Here is a 24,379-nt window from a genome sequence, read left to right as displayed (position 1 = left end):
TTAGGTGTTGCAACCCAAGGGAAGATGGGGATGGGAATTGAGAGTCTGCTGCAGCTAAAAACCAGAAATTCACAAAACAACTAAACCATTCTGTCACATTGCTCCGTCAACTGCAGGCTGGAAAAAATAATAAATACAATCAGTCAGAAAAAGTGAAATAATTGCTACATAATTGTTGCAAGCTCAATCAGAGGTTCCAGAGTAGCCTTTCCTCATTATCATTTTCACAGTGTGTCTGCTACTCTAACAACATCATTTGTGACTGAAATAAATTCACAAACATTTAAATCTTGGGTGTTTGAGCTTGGGAAAAAAACAAAAACAAGACAGATGCAACAAACAGGGAAAATACACTCGTAAATATTTAATCCATATTATCTTTCCACTTGTTCAAAAATGTCTTCTTATTATAGGTTGTATATGTTGATTATAACACCTTTCTTATACTTTTCTATAATCTATGAAGAAATGATCCAACAAATTTCTTTATGTCTTATTACTTGATATTTCTTTGTTTTTTGTCTGTTTAGTGTTTTTAGTTGGGGTCACATTTGTATCATCTACTTATCTTGATGTCTTGAATCGTTTTGTCTAATTTTGATTACACGTATGATCTTCGTCAGTTTGGAAAGATTTCAGAAGATCAGTTTGTCATAATACCATATAGTTTTGTGTGAAACAAAAAACTAAAATGATATTTGTTAATTTGTGGCAAAATTCAAATGGGATCCAAAAAATATTTTTCTCTGACCATTGACTAATGTAGATCCTTTTTTCTAAATAAGTTCCCATGGTGGTAAACTTATTGTTTTTAATTACCCACTTAAAACGAGATGGCATGTATGGGTTATTCCTCATGAATAATTTCCAACAAGTGTGAAAGTGGCTGCCCGGAAGAATAGATTAAATATATTCATAAATATGCAAATGTGGGCTATGCCTCAGAGAGTGGTCATACTCTGGAGTTATGTGAAAAAAGCACAATTTGTTGTCAATGGGAAAAAGCTGAACAAACCCCGGCACAGTAATTTACTTAAGTGCTCTAATAGAAATCTGTGATACAACTATCCAGGCCTATCTGAATACATATAAAGTATAATAATAAGCATTATAAGCAGAACAATTCAGTCACAGAATAGAAGCACAAATGTTTGGCTGAGGATCCCACGGCCACCGCTTGTTCCTGCCCCAATTCTGACCGCGGCTTTACTTCCCTCATTTCATTCCATAGCTACTGACCCACTCTCAGCCTCCGAGCCAGTACGCTATTTTCCTAACCCCCTTCCTGGGACACCAGATCACTGTCCAATTACCAGGTTCATTTCAACTATCTACTGGAAATCAACACCTCAGGCTCCCTCCTGTGTAAGTCCAAAGGACATTCCAGCCACAGCTTGCAGCTGCTTTTGGTGTGTCTTTGCTTGTGCGTCTGTGCGTGTCTGTGTCTATTTTCCAATGCGTGTCTTGTTGGGCTGCAATTAACACGTTCAGAGCCATCTTTGGCTTAGTGGATAACTTTGGCTTAGCAGCATGCAAATGAATCATTCTGACACATATTGTTTCGTGTCTGTGCTTCACACAGAACATCGCTAGTATCAACGCAATAACACACTTAAGTTGTTTTCCTCAGCCACACTCGAGAAGCAGGGGACAGGTGTAACAAGTCGCTCTCTAATTTGAAACCCTTGAGGTCTCTTAAAGATAATTCGTGCTTAATCCTCTATTTCAATATAGCCCAAAGTGTTGTGTTGTTGTGTTTTGTTGTATCACCATGGTTAGTAAATGATACGAACACTGTACACTTAATTTTTTATGAGAGAAATAAACTCATGTAGCAGATTGGGGATATCGCTGTAGATGTAGCTCATTATCATGAGAAATGTGTGTGTGTGTGTGTGTGTGTGTGTCTGTCTGAGATCTACAATTCAGAAATGTGTTGCGAAAGCTTCTAAATGTTAACATTAGAATAACAGCTATTTAAAAATGTTCTTCGACATTCTGGAATTATTGACAAATGAATAATTTTTGAGTGACTGGCTATGAAAGAAATTTTGTTATCTCCCTTGACACATACAGTATATGACATTAATTAAAAAAACTCTTCGTTTGAGTTACTTGGCAGGTGCATTTGTAGAAGTAGGGCTGACGGCTGTTGAAAAGTGACTCTACAGCTGGCCGATTGTCGATGGCCAATTCACAGCTGGGACATAACAAGTATTTCTGACTCAACCGCCCTTAACAAAGCAAGCTGATTTGCCTTGCATGGCAGCCTCTGCTGTCAGTGTATGATTGTGTGTGTGTGTGTGTGTGTGTGTGTGTGTGTGTGTGTGTGTGTGTGTGTCCATTTACTTTTCTTTGAGCACCACAAGGCTGCTGGAATTAAGCTGTGGCAATATTTTGCGGGACGATCATTTGATCATCATTACAACTAACTGAACTCTAACTGGCTTCTCCAACATTAAAGCTCCATTACCTCGGCATACAATAGTACATACAGCTCAGGACATTATTATATTGGACAGCAGGGTTTGTTCTCATTCATTCAGCATCATTGTTCAACTCCTGTCTTCCTACAATCAAGAATTCTGCTCATGGAAATACCCCTAAAAAACTATTGCCTAATTGGATTACTCTATGTCTGTGTAATGCATGCAAACATAGTCAGTGTATAGCTGGAAATTATCTTTTTTTTTTCTCAAAAACTTTTAATTAAATGAGAAAATACTTATGTGACAAAGTACTTTGTCACATATTGAATTCACACAAAGTATACCATAATATGCTTTGTCATGTTGTTATTTCATATAAACTGAAAATATATGAAATTACATTTATCGGAACCTATACACCACATATTTATCATTGCGAACATAAAGGAGAAAATAAACTCACAGTACACAACTCCACATACAGTTACGACCGGGGCGACTTTTATGAGGGTCTCATAAACAGAAGCATCTCTTCACGCCTCAGCCTTGAGCGATGTACACTATTGAGATCTCATTCCCGCTGACTATCACTCACCATAATCAAGAATAACAACCACGGTGTCAACTGTCAACAGAGACAATCAGTTCTTTCACCCACTAACCTGGTTATACTGTAAGTGTGCTTATGAAAATTGTTGTAAAAGCTGTTTTGGGCAAAGAGGAGAACAGGTGGAGCAGTATTGTTTTGTTAAGAGCATGGACGCAGGCCATAGGAGTTTATCAGAGCTGAATGAAATATTGTTTGCTCGAGGGACCCCAATAGTGTCTGCCCCTGACAACCATTCCTCCACTCTCCTCTCCTCTGTAGCCCTCACCTTTTCAAAATCTGTTATTCCCCCACCAGCTGTGCCCTTTATTCAAAGGGGTCAGCAGAAAGAGTGGGACACCGTGTATGTGTGTGAGTTTGTGCGTGAGGAGGGGTGTGTTTGGAAAAGGGAAGGCAGAGGGAGTTGGCATAGCACGAGGAGGAATTGTCACCTCGGCTCATTGAAATAGGTTGCCATATGTCTGAGTTGAGATCAGGCACAGAGTGATTGTCAGCTACTGTCAGCACTTAAATTTAATTGAATAGACTCTTTTCGCATCTAGAGCAGGGCTTGTTTTAGCTTTTATTCGCTTCCCATCGGGATATTAAATTCAACCAGGGAACAATCTTCTTCGTTTTCCTTTTTCTCTTTTTTTTCAAAAATATGGGGAACGAAATAATCTGCTTATGGGACATCCCCTGAAGAATCTTTTTTATATATATATATATAAAATATATATTTATATATATATTGTTCTGCTTGAAAAGTGGATAACACTGCATTTGGATTGGATATTTTTATTACAAGTACGCCAGACGTGTCTTTTGTCGGAGGGCTGCTGCAGGCACTGCCCTGGCTCAGAGTCAGAGCTTAGCAGAAAGTCTTTCACACTGAAGGATGGATCCTTGGGATACAGACTCGGAGGACTCGGGCGGCTGGAGCGACTCCTCTGAAGAAGCATTGTCATCAGAGGAAGATGAACTTGATGTCAAATATAACAAAGAGTAATGCCAATCAAGCAGTGATGTGTGTTCCCTGTTGAGAGTGATGTGCCAGTGGCACAATGGTTTTGACTGTTTCCATCATCACATGTCTGATAAAGCATTTAAAATGTGTAATATTATGAATAATATGCCCAGAGGGCATTAATTGGATCATATGTGCCGATGTGTGCCTGATTGTGTTCTATGATGTTTTTTCCAGGGAGGACATCAGGACCGCCAACGTCATTGCAGCAGAGGCCGTCACCTGTCTAGTCATCGATAGAGAGTGAGTATCAATAAAGATAATCAACAGAACATGTTTTACATTATTGATCCTATTGTTTCTTTAACATTAAAGTGGTCTATCATGAGCAGCCATGCAAAACCCAGCCCACGCAATCTACTCTTAATGGTCCGGCAGGGAGGATTTCTTTGAACAGGCTATACAAGTGCTACATTTACTGAGACACCAACATGAACGCACTTCTGGACCTTAAAGAATGTTACAGTTTCAACTCCAAAAAAATGTAAAGGTATCCTAAATGATCCAATAAATTACATTTCAACAAATTCAATAAATGTGTAGTGATTAAAAAAAATAGTGCCTTGTTTGTGTGGTTCGAAGGCAACCACATCATCTCCGAGTCTGTTGATTTATTCACCTTCTACGTTCTGGGCTAATACTCATGCAGATGTTTTCTCACAGACATCTAAACGTGTGAGATTTGCTTTTTAAGAAAAAAATCTTAAATCCTAATTCAACCTCAGCAAATGTGTGCAGGAATGACTTACAATGTTTATTCCTCTGATGTTTGTCAGGAGATTATCAAAGAGCGAAACCACATTTTCAGCTTTGCATTGCGGTGGCATGTTTTGACATTTCACTACAATGTTTATCATGTTTTTATGGTATTAAAATTTAGAGCCAAAGAAGTTCATATCATGTCACCATCTAAGGATTAAGTTGGTGCGTGTGGTGAGAATAGAGAGACAGATGGAATCAGGCATAGGGAGGAGATGGTATCAGCTTACCCAGGGCCTCCCTCTGGCCTCAGGGAACACAGCAGGCTCAAATGGGCCATCCTCAGGGCCGGCAGAGGGGATAGTGAGTGAGTCATCCAGCACAGGTGAGATAGTGCTAATCACTCTGCCTGTCATACAAACAGCTCATGCTCTCACTGCTCATTGTGTATGTGTGTGTTTATATCACCCCAGCCAAGCCCTTCATAGTGTTTCAACCAGATGATTTTTCAGATATACGATTAGGATAATTGCAGGAGCTGTGCAGGAGAAAAGGAGGAGATGGAGACAGTTGGAAAGACGGGGGAATAAAAACAAATGGCAGAGTCGCAGTCTCAATAGTGCCGTAAGCAGCCAAACATTTAAAGAAAAAGCTCAGCTTGGAAACAAGTCCCAGCTTCGAGGCATTATGGTCTCAACAGGAGAAAACACCAGATGTATTACATCGACTGGCTGACAGTTTAATGAGCCTTCTTCCAGGATGTTTGCAGTCTTCTGCATAGGCAGCCATACTTCACATAGTTAGTGCCTTAGTTGCTATTTCTCACGTACAAGATCTTATTCTGCAGGCAACATCTCATCATAAACTTCCCTTAATGTTCATATCCTCTGTAATCATACTAATTAGAATGCATTATCTTCTGTCCAGTGAGAAAATGCTGAAAAACTATAGTTTTATTATTATGGCTTGAAAAGTACATGGTTGCACCGTTGAAATACCTGAAAGTGCTGAAAGAACAGATAATATTGTCACAGTATTTTATGTAAGAATTACTTTTTTTAATCATTCTGTCAGCACAGTATGTTTTCTATTCTATATTGAATTAATTAAAACATTTATGTACAACCTCTACTTTTGTCTCACAAATTCCCACTAAGTATCACACTGTTTTACACCTCTTTGTTAGCGCTGTCTTCTCCTCTATTTTACAGAACAGTTTAGAGCTTTGCCTCTAAAAGCAGACTGATGAATATTTAATAGTAACTGGCAGTGTTTTTAATGACAGTCTGGCCCTCTATTGTACCAGCTTTCTTTACCGATGGTCTGCAGTGTACAAACTGCATTGATTACATACTGTAAGTGGAGAATATGTGTATTACTGTAAATTGTAGATTTGTGAACAAAATAAATAATCTCAGAAGGGATTGCTGTTTCAACAATTGGCATGTCTGTGTTGCAGTTCATTCAAGCACCTGATTGGAGGTTTGGAGGATGTATCCAGTAAAGGCTGTGAGGATGCTGATGCCAAAGCCAAGTAAGAACATTTTAATTTATTGGTCTGCATGAATTAATTAAAAAAAACACAATGATTTTTGCTTTGGGCTTGCTTTTTGTTTTGCTCGTCTTTCGTTTTATTTATTTAACATTGCAGATTTAATTTTCCGATTCAATAACCCTTTAAAATGTACCATATCGTGACTGCCCTCCGGCTGCAACATTTGATGGAGAAACATGTTCCAGACCAACTGTTAATGCATTGTCTCTTTATGTCTGTTACGTAACAAGACAATACCCGTGTGGCAGGCCAGAAAGCAAAGGCCATGACCTTTGCCTCTATTTCTGGTGGAATTAATATGGACTCTATTTATCGTTGCTATGGAAACAAGAGAATAGCACTATGGAAGGCACCTTGGCAATGAAGTGGGCACCTTGGGGTACAGGCAGCTACGTATCGGCATAATCTGATACCTCGCTCACTCTGTGCTCTGTTCAGAGTCAAGGTGAGGAGACACAAGAACTTGGTTATGAAAGATTACAGAAGGTGGGAGAGAAGGAACATTTTATCGCCCCTGAGAGGCAAAGAGAGGTGCAGATGGATGGACTAAGTGAAGAGAGAACAACACACGGGTGACAAAGCAGCCTAGAATCTGTCTGATACTCTGGATTTGTGGCTGACTGATGAGGCTGTCAGTCAACTTTTGCAAGTCACTAGAATTGAGTCATCAAAGAGCAGAGCATAACACCGACCTAACTGCGTTGGGCAGAGGCACTGAGGAAATAGAGAAGACAGAATGTGGGGGGATTAATAGGAGGGGGTGCCTCTCTCTCTGCCAGGTCCCTCTTATGGCACTCTACCACTGATGACTGCCAGCAAATCTGTGTGGTAGAAAGAAACCCACGGGGTGCATGTTCTACCCCATCCCTCCCCTAGGTCTGCAGGGAAGCTAGTTTTAAGATTGATTTCATGCAAAGTGAGCAAACAATCAAGGCCACCATTTGTAACCTTTTTGTCAACCCAATTCTCTCAAGTGAAGCCACTCTCTCCCTCTGCTCCCTAAAAATCTGTCACTTCAAAGCTGTTTTTTCCACCCTGATTAAGGCAACTTTCCCCGCTGTGAGTGTCGTCTCTTGCTGGCACTTCCCACCCAGCGGAGCACGTTCATTTCTTGGTGAAGAAAGCCCGAGTCAGGATCCAACGGTGATGGAAACTATCTCTAATTGGTCACAGCGGATAAGCACCATGCAGGAATACTGTAACTATACAGCTGCACTCTGTGAGGTTGACAGGTCTTTTCTTCCATGACAACCTCCCTACTATGTGCTGTATGTGCACATTGGTTTTGATCAAGCCACTGCTTCGTCTCTCTGCAGGAGGAGCATCAAGCTACATAAAGTAGAGTTAATATGTCCATCTCTGTTGAAATATTTTACTTGTATTTCTGCATGCATAAAATATGGATTTAATAAGTATGTTGTTTGGTGGGATGCAAGGTGAGAGACTGTAGGTAAGACAAAAAATACTCTACCTTATCCATATTCCCATATGTTACATACAGCTGCAGAAGTCTTTGGCCTGTGGGTTACAGCTCCTCCAATGATAAGCTGCAATGTCCCTGGTTTGCATCCGGTCGGGGTCCTTGTTGCATGTCATTCCTGTACTCTCTCTCCCCTCATGTCCTGTTTCTTAGGCTGTAAAATGCCATTAAAAAAATCAATTTGAACTATCCTCTTATAGGTCAACAGCTGCCTCTTTTTCCTACTGCTTTGTGGCGAACTTGATCTCATTTTTCCTTTCAGACTGTCAGTAAATGAATCTCTCAAATCTAAGTTTATGAAACTTGCAGATGTCATGTGTTGAGGGTAAATATTTCACTTCCCACTTACTTTCTAATCATAGCCCATCAGGCATGTTGAAGATTGATGAGAAAATATGAACCCGGTACAACTCAGTACATGCCATGTGTTTTGAGCAGGTGTGGGAGTTCAGTAGGCAAGAACTACTGGTAAATAAAAGTGGCATTTAATGAGAGTCAGCTTTAAGGTCAGATATGCTGTTTCTCCTCTTTCCTCTATCTTGAGTCAGGCTAGACCAAAGGAAATGAGAACAATAGCACACACACACACACACACACACACACACACACACACACACACACACACACACACACACACACACACACACTCTCTCACATACTCGGACACACGGGGATTGCATCATCTTGTATGATCTCATCCGTTCACTGATACAGATTATCACCCACAGGGGTGCTATAGCTGACCTGCATAGGAACACTTTGTATCTCAGTGCTAGTAAGAGATTTGTAACCTTACAGGGAGTGAAAAAAAAATCACATGTAATTTCAAACTCATATGAGGGCCTATATAACAATAGAGACAATGTTGATTCTTTGTCTGCTCACCAGTATCAAATTGTATCTAGTACTTCAGCCATGGACAATAGACAGTGTTATTCTCTGGCTTAACTGAAAAAATAGATACTAGTATTTGAGTCGCTTTAGTAAATATCTCCACTATTCATAGACTCCCAGGGAGATGTGTCCTTGGTTGAGACATAGAACAACGGGAAGTGTTTTTCCTGGAACAAAACTATTCATTACAATTCATTGCAGTGCACTGACAACTTTACCAGCTGGGTTTCAAGGCTGTCTTTTTTTCTTCACTTAATGATGAGTTAATCTAAAGGAATAGAACATATGAGTTGATTCTTCCATTGCCTACCTAACACAATAGTTTCATTCATGTGGTTCAGCCGTGAAAGGCTTTTAATTACTGTGCATCATCCTCAACTATTTGCTCCCTACCTTGATCCTTCTAACGGCGCATGGCTGCCATCTGTTGGCCAAATCCTGCTATTACTTGTAAACCCTTTTAAAGACCAGCATGAGGTAAAATGATCCCCTCATTCCTGACCCCTTTTTATATCGAGACAAATTTTACGAGACCACCCTCATTATGTGCACTCCTAAGTCCCTGTGTGCACGTGTCAGGCATCATGACCCTATTCATAATCCTGCCCCACACAGGAATGCGTGTACTCTCTTTTGCATCTCTCCATCCTTTTGTTAAGCGGAGAGCATTTGGGGATTTGGAGTGTTTTCTGGGCCGGCTTCCAGATAAAGGGAGGGGAGGAAAGTAGAAGGGATCACCTGTAAATCTTACATGCTAGTAGTAGTGCCTATTTAAACACAAATAAACAGTGACTGTCCTAGAAACCTAATGTGTTTCTCCAAAACACCATGGCTCAGGAACCTGCCAACACATGCCCCTACTGTGCTCGCTGGTATGCAGCTTAGGGGAAAAGGTTTTGTTGTTCCGGCTTGCAGTGTAACTTATGCATCTGATGGATCCATGTGAAATCCTCTTTCCACGTCTCAAATGTCTCAATCAGTCTCATTTACCGATTTTATTTATCAAATTTAAACTTGGAACAATACTTCAAAGTGAGTCATTGTTTAACTTGATTGTAAGTAAACTGCTGCTGCACCATTAGGGAACACTGTTGATTTATTTAAACAAGTCCTCCTTGTGTCCATCGGTGGCACAGAGCTGTACTATTTCTGTGTAGGCGGGGGAAAAAAGGCCTGACGTTAAGAGCGATAGTCTGTTCTGTGTGACCCAGAAACGGCTGTCCGTGCTCAGAACTGTCCTAAGCCCACTGATCCAGAGACTGAACTGATAAAACTCTGCCGGGATCAAACAATAACAAGAGAAGACACGGGGCATCTGGGGATAAGGGATGGACACGTGGATGCCATCTCCACTGCCAGCACGTGCAGCTATGCAGTGGCATGTTGGGGTGTTAGCGAAGCTAATGGAGGTCTTCAGAGCCAGCTGAGTCGTGAGCTTGTGATGGATGAGTGTCCCCTCTTTTGTTTTTTTTCCTATCAACACTGGGGATAGACAGTATGTCTTCATGGAGAGGTCGAAGTGGTTTACCAGAGGACGAGACTCAAATACATCCTGTTCACTTGTTCACATTTATCCTCTCCGCATCCTCAATAACATCCTCAATAGATTACCAGGAGTTAAATCCGCTTAAGATTTGCAAACAAATGAGCTGAAGGAGGGATGGATATTTTGTCTCAGGTTGTTGAAATTGGATTATCAATTCTTTCAACCTTCGTCTTATCTCTAATCCTGTTCCCGTTCCGTCCCCCCTCTCCCTCCTTTTTGTCGGCACCACAGGTATGAAGCGGAGAATGCGTTTTTCTTCAATCTCAACCTGGCCGACTTCAACATCATCGACACTCTGGGAGTTGGTGGATTTGGTCGCGTTGAGCTGGTAGGGGGCGCTGTGCTGTGACAGTAACGCTTTTAGCGTCACACAAGCTTTGCGGATTAATGTGCCGCCGACCTATGTGTTTGAATATCTGTCTTTCCTTCTCGCTGCAGGTTCAGCTCAAGAGCGATGAGAACAAAACCTTCGCCATGAAGATCCTGAAGAAGCGCCACATCGTCGACACGAGACAGCAGGAGCACATTCGTTCAGAGAAACTCATCATGCAGGAGGCCCACTCTGACTTCATTGTTAGGTACAGCATGGAACAGGCACTACAAATAATCTACTGTTTCAACCATCTCACAAGGATCAGTGCTTTATGGCCTCAGAACCGGTAGATCCTGATACTGTGTCGAACTGTGATACTGAGACACCCTATACAAGGTTTTCCTGCTGTCTTCTCTGTGGATGCTGAAAGAAAATAAGAAGACTCATGAGAGTTTATGTTTATGATAATGCATCTAATCTTTTAAGTTTGGAATGTAAATTCATTGCACTTCTCTAGATATTCACCAAAACATTTTTTTTAATGCATTTTAAAGCTGTTTCAATAACATCAGCTTTTGTGTTTTTAGGCTCTATAGAACATTCAAGGACAGCAAATACCTCTACATGTTGATGGAGGCGTGTTTAGGAGGAGAGTTGTGGACCATTCTTCGAGATCGGTAAGCTAATTTGTTAATGCAAGTAATTCAAAGTATAAGTACCACAACGTGCACATGGGGAGATGATCCTAAAACCTCAAGTATCTGTTGTCCTTCTGTGTTTCCAGAGGTTCATTCGAGGACTCGACCACCAGGTTTTACACCGCTTGTGTGGTGGAGGCCTTCGCCTACCTGCATTCCAAAGGAATTATCTACCGAGACCTCAAACCAGAGAACCTTATTTTGGACCACAGGGGCTATGCCAAACTGGTAGGAGATCAATAAAGGATTACCATCCAAAGAAATTGCATTTTCCTGTGTCTTGTGTGAAAGTCAGAAATTCTGTAAACAAGAGAAATACAGTCTTTCTATGATGCTACGATGAAGGATCAAATGAAACGTGCACACTTGCCTCATGCTAGCAGTGAATAAAAACTATAATTATGGTATAAAGAAAAGTATAATTGAGGTTAAGTTGGGTTCTGTGTTGTTTGAGGCGCCGCCATTCCCTTTTCTCCTCCTGAAGAAACCAGTTTATTGCTTTTGGCAGGGCGGCAACCAGCTGCTCAACCCTTTCTATCAATCATGTCAAAGCATCGAGTGAAAACTGCAATACTGAAATAATTACACAAATTGCCATTATTATGCATAAGTATCTACATGATCTGATACAAATGGGGGGGAAAGGACCAAATTGTCATGGCACAAATTCCTGTTAAATTTCTGACTGACAGAACAAAAATCTTTCTTTTACTCAGGTTGACTTTGGCTTTGCCAAGAAGATCGGGTTTGGGAAGAAGACTTGGACCTTCTGTGGGACGCCGGAGTATGTAGCACCAGAGATCATTCTGAACAAGGGTCATGACATCTCAGCCGACTACTGGTCTCTAGGAATCCTCATGTTTGAGCTCTTAACTGGCAGGTACACACAAGACTGGGAATGGCCAACTAATATCTTCATATCATAACAATATAAAAATCCACAAAAAGTGAAATGCTGTTTAGAACAATGCAATCTTTGCTTCCGTAGCCCTCCATTCTCTGGGCCTGACCCAATGAAAACCTACAACATAATCCTGAGAGGTATCGACATGATCGAATTTCCAAAGAAAATTACCAAAAATGCTGCCAACCTAATTAAAAAGCTATGCAGGTAAGTGTCTGGGTTTCCAGCAACCGTTTAAACTAAATCGTAATCGTTTAAGTGAATCATGAATGAATGAATCAACATGTTTTATTTCTCTACTGCAGGGATAATCCTTCTGAACGACTGGGAAACTTGAAAAATGGTGTCAAAGACATCCAAAAGCACAAGTAAGTCTATAAATGATTGTAATCCCCTCTTTATTTATTTGTCTTCCCAGTATTATGGTGTATTAGAACATGATTGTGAAACTAAGAATTGATGCTGGTTTTCCTTTAGATGGTTTGAGGGCTTTAACTGGGAGGGCTTGAAGAAGGGGACTTTGACGCCTCCTATTATCCCTAATGTAAGTGCACACTGCTAATACTCAGTCAAACGTTCTTTTTTAGTCAATCCCGAATTCAAAATGCATTTGTTGCCCGCTTGTTTAGTCTTTCTATGAACGATTCTGCTGTATTTCTGCCAGGTCACGTCAGCAGTCGACACAAGTAACTTTGACAACTTCCCGGAGGACAACGAGGACCCGCCTCCTGATGACAACTCCGGCTGGGACGTGGATTTTTGAAGTCCTCCACTAAACTTAAAACCAAAAGAGACTCTTCTTTTGCTGGCTTTGGAGGCCATCTTGAGGAGATGGCTGTTGTAAAAAAACAAAAAAAACAAAAAAAACTGCTTTTAAAAGAAAGAGAAAGAGTGGCTATGGAGAAGAAGATAAACGGATAGATAGCAAACCCTCTGGGTCACCGATATGCCTTTATTTCACTGTGGCTCTGGATCAAGCATTTATAATGGGACTGTTGTAGCACTTCTTCAGTGTTGTCTTACGCTCGGCTCTAAAAGGCGAAGGCAAAGAAAGTGCAGGGATACACACACATATACACACACACACAACTAAACGCAGGCTGATAATGGAGCCAGGTTTCCCCCGGTAACAGGGAACGATGTCGAGTGGGTAGATGAATGTTCGATAGTTTGTCTAAGTTTCGGTTCTAGGATAAATAAGAGTGTGATAAAGGTGGACTGCTCAAAAGGAGAGGAGGCTAGTGATTGATTTTTTTTTTCTGCATTTGTTTTTGTGCAACATTTGGTGAAATGTTGGCAGGGTTTAAATGTTACTGCAGTTGCATCCTGGTTTTTGACAAGCAGCTTCGTGCTGCAATGATACCTTCCAGAGACCTTCACACTACAGTTTGCAAGTCAAACTGGTATCAAGTGCTCAAGACTAACCTGAATGTCACAGAGTTGTTTTTCTTTCTTTTCTTATTTAATATCCTTATGGCATACAGCAGGCTGGTACATAGTATTTGAATTTACATTCACACACATGACCACAGCGACATCAAATACTTAGTACACTTCATCTAAGATTAACCTACTTTGAAAAGCACAAAACACTGTGCATTCAGTGGAACGAGAGGTCACTCTTAAAAGGGCCCTGCTTAAAATTTTAATGAATCACTCTTTGACACGTGAAATGTCAGCTAGTATTTCCATGAAGCAACGTGTTATTATGCACTTAAGACAATTAACTGAAAAATAATTAGCAGTTACGGCTAATTTTAAGATTCGGTAGATGGAGTCACACCTTTTTTCCTCTCTTTAAAATGCTTTTCATCACACTATGAATGCGTAACCACCGGCGTTCTTCTTAATTTTGTTTTTAAATCACCCAAATGCCTCGTCCTCAGTTCACCCCCTGTATAGTTCTGACATAACTGTGAAAATGGCTTCAATGTCTTTGGTGCTGTTATTGATAAATTATAGTAAGAGATGGTGCGATGACAGTGCCGGCTTTTGTTTTTGTAAAGTGATTTTTTTATTATTTTTTTGTGCTTGATTTCTTTGTGACGTACTTGACTTTGGAGGCTGGTGTCAATTTGTAAACTTGGAGTGAAGATTTGTTCGATATCACTCGACACCATGTTGCATTGTGCCACGTGGCGTTCTCGTTTTTTAAACAGGTTGAGTTCATCCTTGTAAATTAATCATCCTCGTCTTGGGAGGCAAAATTGACCACAATCCACATAATCTTGAGACTATCTTGACATAACTTCATCGTTTTGGATATTTTAAAAATGTCTCCTGGAGGCAAAGAGCGCCAGAAAGAGAGGGAAATGATATTGTCATAAACTCACAACTTTGACTACTAGCGCCGTGATCTCTCACCCAGCTCGTCACCTCTCATGTCCAAAAACAAGAGCACGGAATCGGAAGAAATGTAAGTGCCTTAAATCAATGGCATACAAAATTAACATCACAAGTCCTTTTTGATGCTGCATGAACACATATACACCTCAACAACGTATGTGTCCTCTTAGATGGCTGCTTCTCATCCTGTGTTTTATCCAATAAATACGTTAATCACCACGGAAAGAGAATTTCATTTGATGGCTGACAAAACTGCATATAAAAATACATTTTCCTATCTACCCATTTTTTATTTATCTCACAGGAACATTTATTATTATTATATTAAATTATATACCTGATGTGGCTGCAATGACGGGCTTTTCTCTGCATATCTAAAATGGTTTTATGAAGTCAACCGCATCCGTCACATGTTTCGGTCATGACGTCTAAGCATGTAGAGAGGGCAAGAATGATTTGCAGTTTTCACAGTTTGCAAAAACATTATTTCTCTTCACCCCTGTTGACAATCCTTGGCGGCATGCTAGCATTAATCATAATCTATCATCTTCTAAATTCTCGTTTCATAACAGCTCGACTCATGTGTCATCCCAGTAAGCCACACTTACATTTAAATCATTGAATGATGTAGATGGAGATTTAAGAATGACAATAAATCTCAGTTCCGTGGGCATACCATAAGTATTTTTGCTGTATTAAGGGCAGGTTATGTTTATCACAAAGCCTTATGTATGCCATCACTTTACAAACCACTGGTTTTGAGTCTTATATTGCCAGCCTTCTGCAATGTTACCTGATATTTGCCTTGTGTTATGTTGTTTATTCTGCTGTAAATTCATTTTGCAGAGTGCCACCTGTAAGATTTTTAAAAAATTATAGAGTAAAAACAATACTTTTGAGTGGTGTGTGTCTCTTAATTATTATTATCTTTTAAAACAACTCGGGATGAGTGGTTCGAGTGTGCTGTGAAGATTCCAGCTGCAGTTTCGCTTGTTGCCACAAGAGGGAGCTGCAGGTAAGACATCCTGTCCTCTCTCTCAAATCAGCCGGCCCAGTCTGACGTGAACTGGTTCAGGTCGCCTGATATCGAATAGTCTGTCCTTGAGTTGATGTCGTCCACTTACCGGTAAGTGCGGATGATTCAGTTTCTCTGGTCTCGGTGTTATTCGCACAACAGATCTGTTTGGGGGGTGGCTTCAGTCATAACAACAGGGTGACACCTCAGGGAGATCAAAGGGGATCAAAGTGCATCAAAGGGGCTCACCTTACCAGCACTGACATTTAGTAAAGTGGAGATAAAAGCTCCACTTCAAAAGACATACAGCAATCCAAACGCGTAAAGTGCTACAGTGTGTTTGTCAGGTGTCTATGGCGCATCCCCCCCCCCCCCACCCCTCTCTCTCTTTCTACACGCACGCGCGCGCATATGCACGCGCAAACACGTCCTCACACTCAACCGTGAGCTACGTGACCAGCAGATGACGTCCAAGTGCTAAGATAAGATGTTTTTCATAAATGACTCGTTTTCCCATCATGCTTCAACACCTGTGTTTTAAAAATCGGAAATTAAATTCCACTTTTTCCAGAATACGATTATATCACGAAATGGGACCTTTTCAAGAACACCTATTTCATCATAAATGAACTGTTGACCGGTAAAAAGAAAGGTGTGATTTTATCTGGTTTGATTTTTTTTTTTTTTTGCTTCTGTTAGAATGGACATTTCTTACAGCGGAGGAGCCCACAGGGTCAGAGAGCAGGGCAGATCACAGTTGCCTTTAATCTCAAAGTGCCAGTCAACCCTGAAAGGCCTCACCGCGGAAGTCCATTAATTCGGTAAACTTTTCACACCCCTTAATGGTCTGCATATCCCGCACATTGATGTCCGCCACTGGTGTAATCAAGCACACTTTGGAGGATAATTGCCCCCCTTTGCAATCAGGAGGATCAAATGAAGTCGAGCCAGTTAATCGACGCGCGTAACTTCAATCGCTGCGCTCGTACACAGCCAAAGGGCTGAGAAAGTGGAATAACCAAACAGCTTTGATAGAGAAGAAGGGGTATAACCCGAGGAAAACGCACAGAATCCCACACCGGAGAGTTTCTGTCCCAGAGCTCTAAAGACAAATCAATTAACAGATCGAATGTGCTGCATTTGTTACTTAAGATCATTTCAATCTGAAGGTTATTCAAATAAAACACGAATGTGAATAAATGGTGGAACTGTTGGCATCAAGACAAATGAAAAGGGTTCATTTCAACAAGTGATCTCTAAACTGAGAAATAACATTCGTCTAATGGGTTTTTTTATTTGGAGACAAGTGACTCCCATAATATATTATATTAAGAGTTGTGTATCAATGTTGTACAAATACTCTTAAACCGGTGTTGAAACAAAGCACACAACTCGTGGACTTTGACAAAACTGCTACTTGTTTTCAGAAAAATCAATTAAGGAACATATTCACTCCCTCTTTTATATTGAACACGTCATTTTATACTAACTGGATTGAGAAATTTGAGAAATTCCTGGCTGTGGATATACTCCCCCCCCCCCCCGAGAGTGCATTCAGACTTTGCAGGTCATTATCATTACACAAACATTGTGAAACGCAGTCCTGCGGGGAGAATGGATGGCCATTTCCGTACAGTGGGGCTCTCTTTGAAATTCCACCCTCCGCCTTTGTTGTGTACAGCGAGGGGCGGGAAGACAAACAGGTCCACATGTATAAAGAGATCATCCCGGGACTGCGAGTCAGGAGGCTTCGAAAGCACCGCACCGAGACTCTCTGGGAACGTTTGTGATTCAGGATTCAAGGCCGCTTTTGGACTTTGTCACGCAGCTATTTTAACAGATAAACAGACGGGATTTTTCTCTTTTTCTCCTTCCTCTCCCCCCGTTTCTTGGCAACGCAGAAACTTTTAACAGGAGAATCATGCACATGCCGCCAGCGCGTCGCTTCTTGGCTGTGTGTCTCACGCTGTTTGGATACCTTGGAGACGTTTACGCGGGGACGGTCTTGGTGAACTCCAACGCCATCAAAAACTTGCCCGGTGCAACGGGAGTCAAAGGCGCCGATACCGTCAGTCCGAGTCCGCGCACCTCTCCCGCCGGTGGCGTAGGACACAAGTCACCCGTGGACGTCTTGCAGGTAACGCACTTTCCCATGCGTAAAAGTCAATTCTGTGCGCCGTAAGTTGCGCTTGTGTTGCGTTTTACGTGTGATATCTCAATACGTCAATAACACTGCTTTTGTTTTAATCAAACTATAGCAGTCAGGTGTTTGCACGGATGATGAAGACTGTGGAGGTGATGAGTTCTGCAACGACGTCCGAGGCGCCTGCCTTCCCTGCCGTAAGAGCCGGAAGCGTTGCGCACGGGACTCCATGTGTTGTGCAGGAAACCGCTGCAGCAATGGTGAGCAGAAGCATCCCATTTGAAATAATACTGACGTGTATGATTTACCACGTTGTTTATGGTATTAGGATACGTGTAGTTATGCTGTCTAAGATCTATGTGTGTTATAATTAATTATTAATTATATCCATTCATTTGATATTGCATCAGTGGCAGACCCTAAATGTATTTTTCTTTTGACCTTTCTAGGTGTTTGCCAGGCGAATGACATGGATGGCACAGATGCATCTATTATCACCGGCCGGCACAAACACAGCAATAACACAATGGAGCATCATGCCAAGAAGCCCCCCACTGCCCACGGCAATCAGCCTCATGCTGCAAAAGGTGAGCGTCCCGTCGAGAACCATCAATCTCTATTAGGCTCAAGCAACAACACAAGCAGTTGTCAGTGAAGTTGTCTGTTTTTTCGTGTAACATAACTTTCATTTCCCCTCTGTCACCAGGCCAGGAAGGGGATACTTGCCTCAGGTCCGCAGACTGCTCTGAGGGTCTTTGCTGTGCCAGACACTTCTGGTCCCGCATCTGTAAGCCGGTGCTGACCGAGGGCCAGGTGTGTACGCGCCACCGCAGGAAAGGCACCCACGGCTTGGAGCTGTTCCAGCGCTGCGACTGTGGCGACGGTCTGTCCTGCCGACCAGAGAAAGGAGAGCGAGATCAAAGCGCCAGCAGGACTGCAGCCCGGAACCTACACACCTGTCAGAGACGCTGACACACACACACACACTGAGACAGGAGTACACACACACAGACACAGATCCAGCAAAAAACCCACAAGTCAGTCACGGACACTCACACTTTTCAGCCTTCCACACACCAGAGATGCTGACACACACACACACACACACACACACACACACACACACAACCAACACCTAAGACATTCTTTCCTGCCAAAGTTGCTGACATAAACAGCACCCGGAAGGATAGACATGATTCCTGGGAAAGTGATACTCCCAGAGGAATGCAACAGGGCAAGACGGACCGATCCAATTCCCCAACAACAGACGAGGAGTCGGAAGTATTTCAGAAGTCTTGGGAAGATCGATTCATGTCGTCGGTAATGGCAGAGCTGCTTTGTTTCTCTTTTTATGGAACTTCAAGCCTCAGTTATTGCAGTAAATTACTGTATTGTAAATATTATCCTGAAGGTGGCACTTAATTGAATTCTGTCAACACTAGTATTATAAAGACATGGTGCCCCCATGCTTTGTAAATGTGTTATATATATTGTTTTATAAGAAAATTTGAATATATTTGTTTTATTAAACATCAAGTGATAACCTTACTCCTTCTTTCTCCCCGTCATTTTTTGGTAACAGTTTTTCTGATCCACTGTGAGAAAACAACCCCCGAAAGAAATGTCTTTTGGAAAATTATTCAGTTGTTGTCCAAAACCATTTAGTCAAAAATGTTTAGTTGGTACAAGTTGGAACCGTTTCTTGCAAAATAACAACCCCCGCCCCCCCTTTATGGAAAGCAAGAGTTACTTGAACAATCATTTGGTGGTGTTTAACCCATAGCCCAGAATTCACAAATCAGCGGTTGAGGGCTGAGTACATGGTTTAAATGTTTGGCCCAGATGTGCCTCTCAAACTCATTACACACAATTGCTGGAATATTTGCAGACAGCACACGCACAGAAGGCATACTTGCAACAAACAACACACTTTGATGAGTCATTGCTGGAGCCTCAACAGGCCACATCCTGCTGTGGAAGCAGATGATGGTCCATCAGGGCTATGTCATCAGGTGAACATAAAAAAAAATAGGACAGGATGCTGCCATATCAAATGATAACTGCAAACGGGGTAATAACAAAGTGTGTGTTATCCTGGCCAGTGTTTGCCACCTAACCCTTTGGTGTTGCTGGCTAGTTTCTAATTATACTACTTCCCTGCCTTCATGTGCAGCAGAGCAGATAGCTAGCTATCCAAACTAAAGCCTCTAATTACTTCATCTTACTCAATCTACACAAGGATTCATGAAATGAGGTGCACCGCAGCTTTGTGATGCAACTGAAACAAAAAAAGAAAAAGAAAAAGATCTCAATCTGTCCGATTGCACAGCACACCCCATTTCCCGGCTGTTGTGCAATGGATGTGCTCTAATATGTACATGTCATGCATCCACCCAAATACACCTGGTTACCTGTTATTAGACCCATTTAGATTAAAAGATGGCGAGGAAATGACTGTACTTTCTGCTTGATTTTCATGTCGGATCAAAAGGAGCATGAGATACTCTTGATAACCTCTTCATCTGTTTACTTCCATATGGTTGGACTGTCACTGAGGGTCAGTGTTGGAAACTTACTAATGTCATGATGCTGTACTATAATTCTGAGGTCCTATTTATGCTGCTTCGTACTTGCATTTCAGAGGGACACGCTGTACTTTTTTGCTCCACAACATTCATCTGAAAGCTGCTGTTCCAGCTACTTAACAGCTGAATATTTGTTCGAAAAGCTCTACTGACCCTATAAAATACAACACTTTCTATGACAGCACGGTAAACAGTAATTGTTCAAATTATCCATTTACATGTTAATGTATCTGCAAAAACAACACACTAATACAATATATGAAAATATAACAACAAATATAACTTACAAACTGTAATTTTGCCTTTTATACTTAAAACTGTCACTGAAGTTACTGACATTTTGCAAGCGGGACTTTTACTTGCTCCGCTGCTGTGGAGGATAGATGCACTGACGAGCAGACAGGCAGACATACAGAGACACACTCCATTTAAACAATTTAGTGTCCATTCTTCAGAGTAATTAAGAGTAATGGGAGCATTGTCAGCAGTACAATATACCATGCAGGCTCAGCCAAGTCATGTTTGTGGGGGTCCAGGAATCTGTGTGTGTGTGTGAGCCTGTCATCATTACACCAACCACAGGCTAACACAGGCCACAGGCATGTGCCCTAACTCCAGGAAGTCCAGGGGGTGTGTTACACACACACACACAAACAAACACAGAGACACACACACACACACAGAGAGCTATGGCACATTCAATGGACTCCAGAGAAACAGTCGTGTCCCTGCATGCCACCTCACACCAATTACACATATGCCAACACATTTACTCATGTCCACACATGTACACACACACACACACATCTCACACACCTTTGTAGGGGTGTGAGATGTTTGGAATAACACAGACGCCCGAGCAATGACGTCCTAACCAACATTCAACACTGTTTTTTATTTGCAACACGAACCATTGTCTGATCTTTTCATCAAGTGTTGATATGATAACATTTAATTGGGCAATATCACCCTGCATTTATATGTTTGTACAGTTGCCTTAATAAAATACAATCTCAATACAATCTGCCTTCACAACAGAAGATGTGCAATAAAGTGAAGTACCTGGCATAGCCACAATTATTATTCCAACATCGCTGGCACCCTTCCCCGGGTTAACAATCTCTTGAGTGAATCATCAGAGATGAAAGGGTGAAGAACTGGAGGCAGCGTGCACACAGGCAACGCGTCTTATTTTGTCAGATGAAGATGGCATACTTCTGGAATAAGCATTCGGATCAAAACCAGGCCATTATGTAAACAACATTTCACAGGGATGTGTCAAACTTCTAGGAGCTGGTACTTATCGCTAAATGGAGAAGAAACACAATGCACGCCATTCATCTCTGTGGGATGACAATCTGCCTGATTGAGCAATAAGGGGAGATCTCCCTGTCCTTGGGAAATAATAAACAAAGGACAAGTGATTCGGCACAATGCGGTGAGTGTGTGGCCGCGAGCGGAGAACAGGTTTGTGCCACCGATTTAAGTTGTTGGGTGAAGTCAACGTGAGCAGGGGAAACAAGGGGTTTCACAGAGCGAGGTGATGACGTACTCTGATTGGGTGTCATGTTACCTGCCAGGTAAAACGATTGTTCTCTCTCACCTCCTACGTATTTGTATATTGTATTTCACCTCTCTCTGCCTCCCTCTTTGGATATATTTGAGCTCATTTCAAAGGCGTAAGCTAGCGTTCCCTGAGCGAGATGATTAAATCAACGGCACTCACGTCTACGTGCTATGAGGCTGGACAAAGGATGTGTTTAGCTTAGCTTAACGTTAAGTGCTGGACACAGTGGGAAGCATTGAGCCTTTTTTAGGGAAAGTTACAAGTTGGGAGCTTTACAGCTGCTGGTTAAAGTGGATTTGTTGCCTTCGGAGAGAGCCAGGGTGGACGTTTCCACCTGTTTCCACTCTTTGTGCTTAGCTGGGCTAACTGGCATCTGTTTAACTCCGAAAGATGCCCAATTTTGGAAATACACTCCTCTCCAAGATTGAGAGAATCACATTTCCCAGACGATCAACTATTCATTTAACGTGTCAGCCTTATGCTGGTGAAAACATTTCCACTTAATCAGGGAAGTGTGTGTGTGTGTGTGTGTGTGTGTGTGTGTGGGGCTTTCCATGTGGCGACAACGGGGCCCAGCCCGTCTCTCACTGCTATCCCAGGGACAGAGATGTGACACGAGGTTTTGCTCACCAGGGGAGTATTCATGAATGACTGGTTTGATCCATCCTGGTGTTCCTTCCATCTGCAGCTGACACCTCCTCTGCGGCCTCAGGTCCCTCTCTGATGATGTCATCCCATGTTTGAGTCTCCGTTAACCACATGAAGGAGACTCGGCCGCCCTGACTACAGCTGTAAAGGCCCATGGTTGGTAAGTGTGCTAAAACAGAAACAAATGGTCATATTATGTTGGGTAATACACTGCATGAAAGCCCAATTAAAGCGATACCTGACCACAATACCCTATTTATTTTCCCCCGCTAAGCTCTAGTACCCTCTGGACTCGTGGAAATGTTTATGTCTGGCTTTTTCAGCCATTTTTGAGGAGCACGATGACACTTCTGTTCGTCCTCCACCACCTGTATCCTTCAGGTGGATTCCCTCACTCTCTCTCTCTCTCTCTCCAGTCCCACCATATGCAACATATCCCAGTGCTTACACAGCTGTGACCGCTTCAGTGCAAACAAACAATCTGCCCATTGTTTATACAAACAATATCCCAATATGCCATGTCTGCCCGCTTTGCCAGAAGAGCGAGGAGCGAACATATGCGCCAGGAGAGTGGACAGAGCTACAGCTGGGCCTCCTCTTCATTATGGTTGGTCCAGAAGGCTGGCGGCCTGGGGATAGGGCTAGGACAAGGGCCAGGGCCAGAGCTGGCTCAGCTCCTGGCTGCTATGTTAAGTCTGCCTCAGCCACAACCACATTGCGCAAAGCTGCTTCACACATATAATTTACTCATTATTCACGTAGTTTTCAAAAGAAAAAAAATATATACCAGAGTGAGAGAGTTGGTGGAAAACTAACACGGACTGAGTTGCTATTCAGTTAGAAAATAAAGTTATATGCAGTTATACAACATTAATAAGATGGCAGGCCTGTGGAGTCGCAGTCAATTAGCACAGTTGTTTGAATAGATGTGACCACAGAAACCTTATACTTTGAAAAACACCTTATAGTACCGAGGAGAGACCGTTTACCCAATGATTGGCAAACCCCAGTATGAGTGCACAGTATCAGTTTGTTGCTGGTGAACATGCCTATTCCTGTATGCTCAATGCAGACTACTTTTTTAAAGAGGGGCAGGAAGTGGTGTCTCTGAGCCCTCGGTTCATTTTATCAAACATCCTCAACAGGAGATGAGCCTGTCTGTCGAATATCTCTGCACTTGAGCAGGAGCATCAAACGTTGTGTAATGGCATGCCTTTACTCAATAGCCAAGCACCCTATAAGACAATGGCACAGTAATGGCCCCAGCGGTTCAAGCATTGTCCCATTAACAGTCATCAGGCCTTAATCAGCGGCTTTTCGCTATTCGCCACCTCCTTTCAATGCCCCCACCCTCCCTCCCCAGTCCATCTCTTCTCCTTCATCATCCAAACTCTTTAATGTCCCTGCTTGTTTTCTGACCTTTCAGAAACATTGTCTTTAACCCCACCAAAGAAAAATGGCTGATGCACAATCTCATTTGTGTAGGGACTTTGCAAAGGTGGTGCCTTTGGTAATAGAATGAAAAGGAGGAGGCCGGGGCTTTGATCTCTCTGGGGGGCAAATGGATTGGATTGTCTTGCCCCTGCTGGTGGGGCTAAGCTTGGGACAGTGTGAGTCGCAGGGGGTCATATCAAAGGTAGTTATCTTCAGAGGGTCTTCTCAGCGGCACATTAGTACGCTATCTAAATGTTGATTTCTTCACACCAACATCTGAGGAGCCCTAAATGAGCTGACAAAAGGCAACACCCAGTGAATGTAAATGAGCAAAGTGGTCAAGTTCACTTCTTCCGACAGACGTTTGCACAGCTCTTCCCCTCACCACTGCGGACACTGTTAAACCCGCCCCAAAAGAGCGAGATTTCCCCCGAATAACAACCTGACAGAAATCTGCTTTATTTGCTTGCGTACCGCCTGGTTCTTCCACTCACAGGACCAAGCCTTAAT

The 24,379-nt window shown here is 42.2% G+C and overlaps 2 protein-coding genes across 4 annotated transcripts in view; both read left to right on the top strand.

The window, feature by feature from the left end:
• LOC311020661 (cGMP-dependent protein kinase 1) overlaps window positions 1–15,362 on the top strand; it is a 75,219-nt gene extending 59,857 nt beyond the window's left edge. For both annotated transcript variants that reach the window (XM_084020856.1, XM_084020855.1), the window contains exons 8-18: window positions 4,220–4,285; window positions 6,201–6,275; window positions 10,448–10,544; window positions 10,655–10,794; window positions 11,117–11,206; window positions 11,314–11,455; window positions 11,944–12,107; window positions 12,216–12,338; window positions 12,437–12,499; window positions 12,609–12,675; window positions 12,796–15,362. In XM_084020856.1, coding sequence (XP_083876982.1) covers window positions 4,220–4,285; window positions 6,201–6,275; window positions 10,448–10,544; window positions 10,655–10,794; window positions 11,117–11,206; window positions 11,314–11,455; window positions 11,944–12,107; window positions 12,216–12,338; window positions 12,437–12,499; window positions 12,609–12,675; window positions 12,796–12,894 — 1,126 coding nt within the window. In that variant the 3' untranslated portion in view covers window positions 12,895–15,362. The remainder of the gene's footprint in view (window positions 1–4,219; window positions 4,286–6,200; window positions 6,276–10,447; window positions 10,545–10,654; window positions 10,795–11,116; window positions 11,207–11,313; window positions 11,456–11,943; window positions 12,108–12,215; window positions 12,339–12,436; window positions 12,500–12,608; window positions 12,676–12,795) is intronic.
• Window positions 15,363–17,146: 1,784 nt separating this feature from the next.
• On the top strand, window positions 17,147–19,183 carry dkk1b (dickkopf WNT signaling pathway inhibitor 1b). 2 transcript variants are annotated; one of them, XM_084020883.1, is made up of 4 exons: window positions 17,147–17,629; window positions 17,754–17,895; window positions 18,085–18,222; window positions 18,342–19,183. In XM_084020883.1, exons 1-4 carry the CDS (start codon window positions 17,414–17,416, stop codon window positions 18,605–18,607), a joined length of 762 nt encoding a protein of 253 aa, XP_083877009.1. In that variant the 5' UTR covers window positions 17,147–17,413; the 3' UTR covers window positions 18,608–19,183. The 2 variants fall into 2 exon arrangements, with proteins under 2 accessions (XP_083877009.1, XP_083877008.1); XM_084020882.1 differs by having other exon boundaries at window positions 17,159–17,629; window positions 17,751–17,895.
• Window positions 19,184–24,379: the final 5,196 nt, after the last annotated feature.

This window comes from Eutrigla gurnardus (assembly GCF_963514095.1).
Source record: "Eutrigla gurnardus genome assembly, chromosome: 11".
Taxonomy (NCBI): domain Eukaryota; kingdom Metazoa; phylum Chordata; class Actinopteri; order Perciformes; family Triglidae; genus Eutrigla; species Eutrigla gurnardus.
The sequence above is the reverse complement of the archived record's forward strand: the minus strand, read 5'-3'. Positions and strand labels throughout refer to the sequence as shown.

Coding starts and splice junctions, on each gene's coding strand:
- dkk1b (XM_084020882.1), top strand. CDS start 17,414: ATGCACATGCCGCCAGCGCGTCGCTTCTTGGCTGTGTGTCTCACGCTG. Junction 17,630..17,750: donor CACCCGTGGACGTCTTGCAG/GTAACGCACTTT, acceptor ATCAAACTATAG/CAGTCAGGTGTTTGCACGGA. Junction 18,223..18,341: donor TCAGCCTCATGCTGCAAAAG/GTGAGCGTCCCG, acceptor CTCTGTCACCAG/GCCAGGAAGGGGATACTTGC.